The sequence below is a fragment of the Alligator sinensis genome, unplaced genomic scaffold, assembly GCF_000455745.1.
Source record: "Alligator sinensis unplaced genomic scaffold, ASM45574v1 scaffold46_1, whole genome shotgun sequence".
NCBI classification, from domain to species: Eukaryota; Metazoa; Chordata; order Crocodylia; family Alligatoridae; genus Alligator; species Alligator sinensis.
The window spans coordinates 5,039-18,027 of NW_005841907.1; the positions used below are offsets into that span (position 1 = coordinate 5,039).

The following is a 12,989-nucleotide window of genomic DNA, read 5'->3' on the forward strand; positions in this document are numbered from 1 at the left end:
TAATCCAATCGATTTCCTTACAAAAAACATTCAAATTTGCATATGAACAACAGTGTCTTATTTAACATCCTTTTTACAAAATCTTATCACTTAGTTAAAGACACTATTAATCTTCTGCTTCCATCATAATGAGCAAGTGTATTATTCCCATTAAATATATGGTTCTGTGTATTCCATTTCTTTACCAGGATGTTAATTTTGACCAAAGTTAAGCATTAGTCTTTCTTCAGTATCACAAAACATAACCAACCTTCTGAGAAAAATTATAAACATTATCTCTGCATGTTAATAAACCACACCAAACTACTTCTAATTCAATTCTGTGTATAAATGCAATAATTCAGTTATAAGTGCACTGCTTGCCTCTCCATAGAGGATATTTATGAAACCTTTTCTTCTGCTTTCTTTGTTTGTCCAGAACAACAAGGCAATTAATTTCAGTGTTGCTTAACCACATTCCAGCACAGCTAGCTTCCTACATAGTTCAAGCAGTTTACACAAGGTTTCTGACTCAGCTTATGTTCATAGACAGAGATAGAAACTAATCTTTTGCCAAATACCAAGCAGCGTGTCTACACCCTTTTATACAGTTGAAGGAGAGTGAAATCTATTTTTCTAAACTAATGAAACAAGAAAACCTTTGTCAGCATATTCCTTGACAAGAACAGGTTAGAAAGGCATGGAAGTTCTGGCTAGAGATGCATACAGAACACAAGTTCTTATTTTCAGTTTATATTCATAAAAATGCTGTCTTTTAATGAATGCCCTCTCTCTTCAAAGGAGCTGGGCAGGGTCTTAATTTCAGAAATAAATTTTTAAGATCGCAGTGCCATCTACTGGTTGTAACTGTAATAAGCAAGCCACAATATACCACATTTTAAACAACAGTTACATTTTCAGATCAGGAATCTGTTCAGAAAGCTACGATCCCTTTCTCTAACACAATAGATTCCTTGTTCTTTAATCATCTTACCAAACAGTTAAGTCCTACAGAACTGAATAAGAATGAAACAAATGGTATTCCCTAGAATTTTAATTTGTTTCCACAGGAAGTAAGCTAAAAAAAAAAAATCCATGATGCAAGGGTGTAGTGTACCTCAAAGGAATATAGCAAAGAACTCACAGCCACGTTTGTGCTCTTCTGGTTTGTAGCAGTAGTGGTGCTTAAAATATTCACCTTCCTTTGTGCTGCAGTCCTGTTTCTGGCACATCCCTCCTACCCTCAGTCACAGCTTGTGTGCCAGGACTTTTCACAGAGTCCTTAAAGGACAGCCTGTGGTGGTGCTCTTTAATTTTTGGATTGAGGGGACTTCTTCCCTTTTACTTCTCTACTCCACTCTGCCCACTTTGTTCAGTGTAGAGAATTTAATCAAAGAATTCTGTAACTACCTTATTTGTCAAGCCGTCATCCCAAAACAAAGTTGCCTTTGGAGTTCACGGTGTGGCATGCATGGATAGTCTCCTAAATGAGACTTATTCCTCTGGTGTTTAGTCCCTATTTGTAGCCAGAGTGAAGTTGGGTTCAGTTTTGTCATTTTCATATCTGTATGTATTGTAGTGTAGTATTCGATAAAAATGTAATTTTGATATATACATATATTATACCCAAGGCTTTTTTAGCAAGGCAGTGATTAACTTAAGTGGCCCTCACCTATTCACACTTAGAGACGTAATCATTGGGGATGTCTACACATAAAATTAATGTGACGTAATAAACTCTGGCGCACATCGCGCCAGAGTCTATTGCTCCTGGGAGCCATGTTTACATGTGCACCCAGGACTGCAACATGCTGAGCTGGGTCAGAGCAGCCCTGTCTGGCAGAGAGCCTGGGGGGCTCAGTCTGCCAGCCCAGGGCTGCTCTGACTCAGCTCAGCATGCTGCAGAGGGGCTGTCTGGAGCACGAGGGTGCTCTATCCACCAGGCAGCCCCCAAACTGAAGCACCCATGTGCCCCAGCTAATCCCATCAGTGCCTACACGTGCATTGCTGAGCATTAAAGAATGCTTGTATAGGATAGTACTTGTGTTTACAAGTGCTAACCTACAGCAGAATTAATTAATTTCCTGCAGCCTAACAGATGCTGAGACTTTACTGCAAAGTTAATTGGGTAGCTTGATAGTAAATGTCTCATGTCGCCCACTGAGAATTAGCATTTGACTTCAGTTGTTTACTGGCTCCCTTAAAGTTACATTTTAAATTAAGTTTGACAGCTGTCTTGTCCAACTATTGGGAAAGAGACGGTATATTGGATTAGCAAATCTCCATATCTGAAAGGATGCACATATTCTCCTGATGTTAGTAAGTTCTTATTAACACCACGAGAATCTTGTATCTGGCAAAATGTGCACTTTTGAGGAGCAGGAAGTAACCAGCATAGTGTGAACCCCCTCAGAATTGGTGGTATATGTTGTGAATAGTCAGAAGGGGAACTGTACTTAAGCCTGGCTCTGAGCATGGCTTTGTCTTTAGTGTCTCCAGGTACAGGGGAAACTGGAATCTCTCAGCCTGAGAGGAGAAGGCTGAGAAAAACAAGCTAGTGGGAGAACTTGCATGAAGCCCTGAGAGAGGTGTCAGAAGCAGGGTCTGCTTTTTAACCTCTTGAAGTTGGCTAGGGACTCTATCCATGGATTTAAGGTTATTGTTCTGATATTTTCTTTTGTTTGTTTATTCTTATCTCTCTGCATTTGTCTCAATATATGGATGATTCCTTATGCTTGTTTTTGTTCTTTATAATAAATCCTTTTTGTTATCTATTTACAAACCACTTCATGTCAGTGATCATAGAATCATAGAAAATTAGGGTTGGAAGGAACCTCAGGAGGTCATCTAGTCCAACTCCCTGCTCAAAGCAGGACCATCTCCAACTAGATCATCCCAGGCAGGGATTTGTCAAGATGGGCCTTAAAAACCTCAAAGGATGGAGATTCCACCACCACTCTAGGTAACCCGTTCCAGTGCTTCACCAGCCTCCTAGTGAGAAAGTTTTTCCTAATATCCAATCTAAACTTCCCTTGCTGTAACTTGAGACCATTGCTCTTTGTTCTGTCATCTGCCACCACTGAGCACAGTCTAGCTCCATCCTTTATGGAACCCACCTTCAGGTAGATAAAGGATGCTATCATATCACCCCCTCAGTCTTCTCTTCTCTAAACCCAGTTCCCTCAGCCTTTCCTCATGAGCCACGTGCCTCAGCCCCCGAACCATTTTTGTTGCTCTCTGCTGGACTCTCTTCAGCTTGTACACACCTTTTCTGTAGTGTGGTGGGGGCGCAAAACTGGACACAGTATTCCAGATGGGGCCTCATCAATGCAGAATAGAGGGGAGTAATTACTTCCCTTGATCTGCTGGCAATGCTCCTACTACTTGTTTTCAGAGTATCTGACCATACAGGCTATCCCATTTGATGGAAAGGGGGATCTATTTTTATTGAGTGCATGACCGGACAAGTATATGATCCTTCTACCTGGCAAAATCCACTAAGGTCTGGCAAGGCTAAGTGAGACAGGTATGGCTGAGGCACTACAGACCAAGGAGTTGGCTCCTGGCACACCTCAGCTGGTTTGGTCAAGCAGCAGAAAGCAGAGAGGGGCTTGTGGGGGAAAGGGCACCCCAGGAATGGTCTCAAGGGTACGCCCTGGTTTTGTCTGGGGCTGGGGCACATTGGGGTTACTTCTTCTCTGGCTCTTTCACTTCTCTCCTCCACTCTGGCCACTTTGCTCGGTGTAGAGAATGTAATACAAGAATTCTATAAATTCCCTATTTTTAAGCTAATCTAGAAAATCTACAAGTATGATTATAATTAAATTCTATTGGATGGTTTGGAAGGTGCATAGAATTTTCTTTTTAAAATAAATTCCCATAAGGGAATTTCCCGTAAGTATACACTATGAAATTAATGTTTTTTTTAATTTAGACTCTAAAACTAATCAAAGAGCACATCAGAATATCCAGGCTTCAGCCAGGAACAATTCTTTTCCTTATCACTTATTAATAAATAATACAATAATAGTCTTTTTAAGGGGAAAAAGGTCAACAAATATATAGAAGTTTCCATGGTAAATTTTGTTTAAAGACTATCTTATTTGATCTATAACATATTAATGTATACTCACTTTTCTAGTCAAAGATAGTAGTATGGCATCCATGAAAATCCTGAAGCCTACATGCTCTCCATATGTCTTTATATAGACCTAAAAATAATTTACAGTTTACTGCATTAGTGTTTTATTTAAAAATGACATTTAAAAATTGATATTTTTTGTAAAATAACAAATCAGGGAGATTTTATGGTTTAATTTTAAATCTATTCAGCAAGCTTTAGAATGTCTTAGCTCTAGCTCCTTAATTATTCACTATGGGAAAATAATATGTACATAGTTTTCCACCCTTTGCAAGTCACTTTTTGTAACAGTCTCATGTAAACAGAAATGCACTGCTTTCAAGTATGGTTCTACTGTATTACCTTCCCAGATTAAACTACAACAGTCAGTAGGCTTTTGTTAGTGAGAACTGAGAATGATTCAGACCTCTGTGACTCTTCAAGAAGCAAGAAACTGAACTTGGAATCAGGAGACCTGGTTAAGCATCCCACACTGATACTGATTTGCTGCAACACTGTGGGAAAATGATTTTTTTCCCCACTGTGCTTCAACTGCTACATTCATAACGTGGAGGGAAAACACTTTACAAAGAATGGCTTAGCATTTTTTGAGCTCTGTAAATGAAAAAGATCACTAAATAGACAACTATTATTTTAGAAACAATGAAGCAAACAGCAGTAGAGTGATGCCTCCTTCAAGAATGGGTGACAAGAATCTTTTCTAAAGTGGTAAGTAAGTTAAATGTTTGACACACTAGTAGATTCCCCAGTGGTATTTCAGCTAAATCACATACTGTACCTTATTATCTTTTATAGTATAATGACACAAACTCTGTCTTTGTCCAAACCTTTCTGGAATTTCCTTTGCAATCTTATCTGGATCAACAGTGGGAAAATTAGCTAGGTCCTTCTGTATCTGTGGAATAGTATGAGAGCAGCTCATCTCTTCCACCCATACTTTGCTATCTTCTTGAGGGCAGTCACAGTTCTCATGGTAAACAGGTCCTGTTATATACACAATAAATTATTAGTACAAGCATGACATTGAATTTAGAAGTTACTTACCCTCAATATTATTATTCAAAGTTAGACAGGAATCAGTTAATTGTGGAATAAAGCATACTTGGCTCCCTCTTAGTGTATCAATTTAGATTCTCTTAGGCCTTGTCTACACAGGAAAAATTGACTGGAATAGCAACAACAACAGCAAGCTGAACTGGCAATCGGGGGACTTGCTTCTGCACCCCACTTTGATATTGGAATAATAATATATTACTCCAAATAATATCAGAGTTTTTTTTCTCATTTTGAATCAACTGTCCACACAAAGTTTTTTTTCTGGAATAGCTGCAATAGAATAGTTATTCCAGAAGAGCTATGCCAATTAATTACTCCGTGTGGCCAAAACAACAAATTCAATTAGACTTTCTGATATTGTCATCATACTGTAATGTATGTTAAGGACCTAAAATAAGATGCAAATACTATACATCATCTTAATTCTCTTTTAGGCTTATCACCTTTTTCCCAGGTGAAGGAGATGCTCTTGTAGTTAAGGAATTCCACTAGAACTTGGGAAGTCTGGGCTCTAGTCCTGGTTCTACCACAGGCTTGTGATTTTGAATAAGTTATTTAGTCTGTCTGTGCATCTGTTTCCTGGCTAGTACTTCTTCACCTCCCCAGGGTGTGGTAAAGCTGAATTCTCTATTGCAGTGGTGGCCAACCATTTTTGCAAGCATGCCACAAGTTAAGTCCAAAGTATGAGATGCTACCACTCTGATAATCAACCATCGTTGTGATCCAGGCCCACCCAATCCTTTTGCCACTTGGTGGCAACACTGAACTTAGCCATACTGTCCTCTGCTGCTCCTGCAAGGCCAAATCCCTGAAGCTAGCTCTAGAGCTACCCCCAACCCCCACTCCCTTCCAAGTGCCATTCTGATCCCCTTCCCCTTCCTGAGTGCTGCCCCGATTCCTATTGCCAGTACCCTCTTTAACTCAGTGTCTGGGGCTTGCGTGCAACACATACTGACTGCCTATGCCACATGTATTGTGGGTTGGCCATCCCTGCTCTACTGTGTATTACATTCTTATATATTATTTGTTTCTGGAAATATCTGTGATGTGTTCTGAACACCCTAAAAAGAAAACTAGCCCCATCATAAAGATAACCCGGAAAGTCAGAGGAAAGGGTCAGGAAGTATAGCTTATTTATTTATATAAATAATACCATAGAAGTAAAGCAGGTGGTAAGTTGCCATGTCCTGATAAGTCAGTCTTTTAACAACAAGACCCCCGGACCTCAGCTGGTATAAATGGGCATTACTGACTCTAGTTGAGTTCCACACATCTATACCAGCCTACAACTAGGCCCCAGTGCAGAGTTTGCAAACAGCTAATAGCTGCATTTTAAACAAATGTTTGGAAGTATTTGCCATGTCTTAGTTTTACAGCATTCCATTCTGTAATATATTCAGAAAATTGGTTGCTGTCTTGTAGTATTTAAGGTCCTATCCTTGCAGATGCTGAGCTTCTTAATTGTCCATTTGCTATAGTGACAATTGAGGCTGCCCAGTACCTCCTGAGAAACACTGAGCTCCTCCAAGGTTGTGTCCTGTTACTACAAAGCATTTAAGAATATTGTTTGGATTAAAAAGGGAGATTATATAAAATATTATTGTATTATTTCATCCAGTGATTCTCAACCAAGGTGCCTTGAGATCCTTTCAAGGCTGCCATGGGGTGCCACACAATATTAGCACTGTAAGCAATGTAAGTGTGCAAACACGATTCACAAGATAAACCTAGAGATTTCAAATAGGAATCCATAATGTTAAAAATATGCTGATGTTTTGTGGTCTTTCTAAGTTCTTTGCAAGAAAAGAATTGCTCTATTATTTCTCTGTAGTAATAAAAGGAATGAAAACTAAGAGCTGGCATTTTCCGAAGAGTGCCTTGAGTTTAATGAAGTTAGGAACCATCAAGTTAATCTTTCTCCTTACCTTTTAAAATATATGGGGACTTTGCAACATGGTTATCTTTGGTTTTAACTTCTATCCTGATGTTTTTGTAGCTTGCATACATTCTGTACCTCACAACGAAGGAACCATCTTTTCTGTCTAATACCTGCACTCCTACTCGAGTGAACTGTTCATCAGGAGCAGTGATCTTCACCTGAAATGCATTTTCACCCGGAGACGAAGTGAACCTACCCAGAAAACAAATACAAACAGCATTAAGAAGCAAACACACAGCAGTTTTCTTTGGATCTGATCCGAATCTATTTGAAGTAAGTAGAAAGTTACCCAGTGACTTCACTGAGGGTCAGATTGGATCTACGGGGACAGATTTCCAAATGCTTGGTGCTGTGTTTTCTGAAGACTTAATTTCCAATTTAGGCACCTAAATAAACACTAGATTTTCATAACTGCTGAGCAACCGACAAGGTCCACTGTGACAACAATGGACAGAATTCCAAAAGACTCCAGCTCTCAGTGCTGAACTCTGCTGAAAATTTGGTGCCTAAATAGGAGCAAGCAATTTGGAAAGTCTGGCTCTGACTGTGAGGTATCAGCACCACTGCAAATTCTGACAACATTGTCTTTAACAGACCACTGAGAAGGATATTATTGAGACACCCTTCCCTATATATCAACTGTTTCAAAGCTAAAGTACTGTACAGCCTAATTGGTGATAAGCTGTTCATTCACATTTTTCCAGATATAGGTGTGTATATTGTGAGCTTTGTAATTTCTCTCCCGCTTCTCTTTTCTTTATCCTTCTCTCTCTTCCTATCTCCTGGTTCCTTCTTTCCCATACTCTATTTCTGCATTGGCCCTCTTCCTGCAATGGTCCAATCTCCTCAGTTTTCACCCTCCTTTAATCTCTTTATTGCTATCTTGGACTATTTCTACCTTTCACTCTGGCCATAACAAGGGGGGTGGACTGTGCTGTTGATTAAGGCAAGGAAGCAACAATGCTGGCCACTTATTCCTCCCCAGTTCTCGTCCCAATAACTTGCACTGAGCAGCACACAAGTAATAAAGGACTCAAGAGCAGGAAGCTTTAGCTTCTAGCTCATTTGCTCAGAGAACAGCCTCTAAAAATTAAATATGATAACCCTTCTCACTGCTTCTAGACTTACTCCGCCAGTGACACTTTAGCTGATACGAGTAATAGTGATAGTGAGAGCTCCAGATAAGTGGCACTCAAAATTTATAGACAACTTTCACATGCCCCCCTTAACACTTTCTTATCTTTACAACTTGGTTCACATGTGCTTTATTTTCTAGATCTTATTGAGAGAACAACATATGGTCTGATTCTTGGTTTTATGGGTCCGTTTCATGTTTCTTTGAAAATAATCTGTTCATATAGAAAAAAAACGAAAATCTCAAGTGCAAATTTCTGAGTAGAAATGCAATCTAAAACTGCTTAAAGGATTTTTCTCAGACCTTAAAAAGAAATTTTCCATGGGCAGACACTAAGCATGGAAAAATTCAGCCTAAACTTGAATGATCTGGAGAATTAGTAATACAAGGAACTGTTTTACCACATCACTAGGCACTACCAAGTATTAAACACCTACTCCATTTGTTTGGCTAGAATTCCAGATAATAGCATACTTATACCATGTTGGGAGCCCATAAGACAGTTCTGCAGTTGTATCACCTTTCCCATAGTTGCTCTGAGGAATGAAGAACTTCACAGTATGCGGAGCTGGCCAGGAGGCACCTGCTGTCCATGACAAGGTGACGTTATTCACTCTGGGCGTGTCTACACATGTGCTTTAATGCGCATTAGCCTATTTTAATGCACATTAAAGCATCACAAAAAACTGCACTTTCACTAATACAGGTTTCCCTTGCTTTATGTGGGTTCTGTATGTGCGAACTTACTCTTATGCGATGACCCTTTTTATACCAAAAGTTTGTTATATGCAAGGTAAATTCACTCTTATGCAATCGGTGTGGTGGAAGTCTACAGTCAGCTGCTTTGTGTGGTGCATTGTGGGAGTGACACACACCAAAATATCATCTCCTGGGTGGATCTGTGCTCCTCACTCGTTGTCTGTGATATGTTTCTGTAGTTGCCATCCCCATTATGGTAAAATTCATCAAACCCTGTGCTTGTGTGTACTGTCTGCTGTTGGCAAGTACCAAAATTGTCTTGTAGAAGTGGTAGAAGTGGGTATGGGGTCAGTACAATTGAGGTCTTGGAACGTATCTCTATTTGTTACACTGTAAAGTGGGTTCCCTTTATGCAAATTCGAGTTGTGTGCCATTTTCTAGGAACACATGTACAGCATAAAGTGAGGGAAACCTGTATACATTAAAATATGTTAAAGCGCCTTTTACTAGTACCTCACAATGGAGGTACTAAATTCAATGCACATTAATGAATGTGTAGACACGCCCCCTGTGACCTTGGGAGAATCCCTATATAGGAAAAGGTTAAACCCAATAGAATTACTTTATTTGGCTTCCTCACTTATTTGACTTGAATAAGATTCTACAGACCTTCTTACATAAGAAAGGGAAATGTGTTGAAATGTAACAATGATACAAAGTAATAGCATAAATCTTTGAGAAACTGTGCTGCCATGGAAGTTAAGAGAAAATCTAGGAGGTGATGCCAAGGCACACAGAGTCTCTACAAATGGCACTGATCTCCTCAGGTCCTGAAAAACTGATAGGTTTAAAAGACTGAGGGAGATTTTTTTCAAATGAATAAGTGGCATACAGAAGTCTAACTTCTACCAATATGCAAGAATTAAGCACAGCTTTCATTGTTGTCTCTGAAAATCTTACCCTGAGGGAAAAGGTAATGAACTGCCCCGCATCTTGATGGAATATTGTGGTGAAAACTCCACAAATGGAAAATAGTGGACTTCTCTGCTGGGTTTTCCTGTCATGATCCAGTTAATTGATTTGAACTCAGAATTAAGCTTTAGATTTTATGAACAAATTAGGGTTATTTAACATTTTACATAATCATAGAATCATAGAGAATTAGGGTTGGAAGGGACCTCATGAGGTCATGTAGTCCAACCCCCTGCTCAAATCAGGACCAGCCAGGGCTTTGTCAAGATGGGCCTTAAAAACCTCCAAGGATGGAGATTCCACTACCTCTCTAGGTAACCTGGTCCAGTGCTTCACCCCTTCTCTTTTATACATTTAATCTCTTATACTTTTTTTTTTTTTTTGCAAATGGTTTCTCAGATTGCATGCCTTCAGCTGTATGGGGGAATGCTGGTTTGTGTGGCAGTGAAAGAAGCAGGTAAAGCAAGAAGTCATATCACAAATTAAACTGACCAACTACCTTTGTATAAAAGCTTGACAAGGCAGAGTAAGTGGTTACTAGGTGGTTGGACCAAGATGCTTCTATTTCGTCTGTATCCCATTGCCTACCCCATTCTGTATCCCTTATGAAGCTTGTGAAAATTAACATAATGGTAAATTTCATATTAGAGCAATGGATCGAAGGACAGGAGATTTTGAAAAGCCAACTGTAGTTTTTTTAACTGTAAGTTTCTCTCTTAAAGTGGAAGAAAGGAACATAAAAAAAATAATAAAATCTATGGACCTATTTGAATGAGGGTGGAAGGAGAACAGCTTCACAGAAGTTAATTGGTAAACCCCCTTATTCCTGAAATAAATTCTCTCCTGTATCTTTACAAGATATTTTGCTTTCCTGTGTCGTGCATAAACACTGATTCCTTGTCATGGTCAGGCATCCTGGACTGCTGCAATTCATTTAATGACAAGAACATTTGATACACGTATAACAATGACATTGACTGAATAAAGAGATGCATGAAATAAAAAGGTTTGATTTGGAGCCTTGACACCAATAATTTCCATTTCTGCAAGAAATACAAATTAGGCAGTTTTCTTAATTAAATGGCAAGGAATACAAGATCTGCAGACATGGGTATCAGCAAAGGATAGTGCTAATTCTTCTGGCAATGCACAAATACCAATGGCATTTAGCATAGATGTGTGTGCTAACAGGGAAAAAGTAGGAAAACTTATTTCTGTCACAGGAATCCAGTAGATGTGACTCAGATCTTCCAAACATTAGGGGTGCAGACAGAAGTGACAATTTTCACCCAATCTGGCCACAGAAAACGGCCTCTAGCCATGACCAAACACAAGGGCACAGCTGCAGTGCCGTAGCAATGAAGTTTGGCACCCAGGGCAAAGCCTGCAGTGGCAGCCCGCCTTTGCTCCATGCACAGATCCGGGGTGGGGGGGCAAATGCCCCCCAATGCACGCAGCAGCGGGAGCCGCCCTTCTCCCATCCCCGCACTGCCCCCAAGCGAGCCACTCCTGGCTCCTTCCTGTGCCCCACTCCAGCTGAGCAGCGCCTTTTGGTGCCCCTTTGCTTTGGCACCTGGGGTGATCGCCTCCCCCCGGCCCCCGCTGTGGCATTGCACATCACTTCAAAAACAATCACTTCAGAAGTGGCCAATCAAGGGAAAATCTGAACCCTCACTGCATGGGGGACAGATGAAGATGTTTCAAAACAGAGCATCTTCTGTAACTTGTGTCTGCACTATAAAGCACACACCTTGGGAGTAAAACAGCAACATCTGCTTAACTGTTTGTGAGAATGGTGCCTGGGGAATACCCAGGCACAGTCATTTGAATTTGAATTGCTTAGGAGACTTTAAGATGTTGTAGCAGTTGGCACCATATCTATGTTCAGCTCCGGGCAGTAAAGACTGCCCTTTTCCGCGATCAGGTCTCTGCCCATACCCACAACGAAGAGTCTCTGAGCAGAAGCTGCAATGCTTACCTCCGCCCCGCAGTGTCCACAGCCTGAATATAAAAATAGCGAGCGGGGAGGACAACATCTGCTCTCAGCCCGGGGCCCCAGATCAAGCTGCTCTCCGGGCTCAGCTGGCTTCCTCCACCCCAGACACTCCGCACCGGAATTGCTCCAAGAAGTAAGCCACGAAGCAGCCAAATGCTGAACATTGACAAGACTTCTTCGGAAGGAAAAACCCAAACGAGAAGAAAGAAAACGGATGCAGCTGAGGAGGAGGAAAGCTGTAAGAGAACAACCAAAGGGTGCTTCAGTTACGGCTGCGGTAACATCTGCTCAGATCCACATCTGGCTGGGCTGAGCGCTGCCTTGTTTGCTCCACAGCTGGCCTGAATATTTCCACTTTCCCCTTCACCGGGTCACAAGGGAGCAGCCACTTCCCTTAGTTCACTGCTGCCGCCTCCCGATTTCTTTGTCTCTGGGGCTGTCTCGCCTTGTTTGCCTTTACCCCTGAAGCTAGAGGAGCATCTTCTTGTTAACCCTATGTGAAGTTTCAGCCGGGTTTGAAAAGGAAGGGGATTGGCTCATTGGTCCAACAAAACTTCTTCCGAATGAATAATGATGTCTCACTTCCCAGGCCGAGCGGTCATGCTGGGAAATGTAGTCCGGGGACAAGAAATCATTGCAATTGGCTCCACCCCAGCCCAACAAGCGTTTGCGGGGTGGCCACGGGCGAAGTGCTGGAGCCAGAAGCAGAGAGTTGCTGTGTATTGCAGCTAAAAGCTTGACTGGCAGCTTAAGAAGGCTTTAAAAAAGGTTTGACTCATTAACTCCTATGAGTAACATCAAGATCACACACACACACACACTTTTTTTGTCATGTTGTACATAGCCAGCTTCCCTGCTTTTCTATTCCCTGAGTCTTTGAGTCTTTCAGGCAGTACGGATGACAGAAATAAGCATTTTAAAAATAGCAAAGTATGCCTACAAAAATCCGAAAGTAAGCATAGTGCCCAAATTCTCTCTTAAATACATAGGCAGACAAGGTTCTTCGGGTGAATCTGATATATTTTATTAAACCAACTTAAATAGTTGGAAAAAAAAATGTAAGCAAGCTTTC

At 40.8% G+C, this 12,989-nt stretch overlaps 1 protein-coding gene across 1 annotated transcript in view; it reads right to left on the minus strand.

The window, feature by feature from the left end:
* Nucleotides 1–12,633, minus strand: part of KDELC1 (KDEL motif containing 1) — a gene marked incomplete at its 3' end in the record, with an annotated part of 16,903 nt that extends 4,270 nt beyond the window's left edge. Inside the window, exons 1-4 of the mRNA XM_006018606.3 lie at nucleotides 11,900–12,633; nucleotides 7,102–7,307; nucleotides 4,899–5,104; nucleotides 4,113–4,190 (exon numbers count right to left, since the gene is read on the minus strand). Coding sequence (XP_006018668.1) covers nucleotides 4,113–4,190; nucleotides 4,899–5,104; nucleotides 7,102–7,307; nucleotides 11,900–12,081 — 672 coding nt within the window. The remainder of the gene's footprint in view (nucleotides 1–4,112; nucleotides 4,191–4,898; nucleotides 5,105–7,101; nucleotides 7,308–11,899) is intronic.
* Nucleotides 12,634–12,989: the final 356 nt, after the last annotated feature.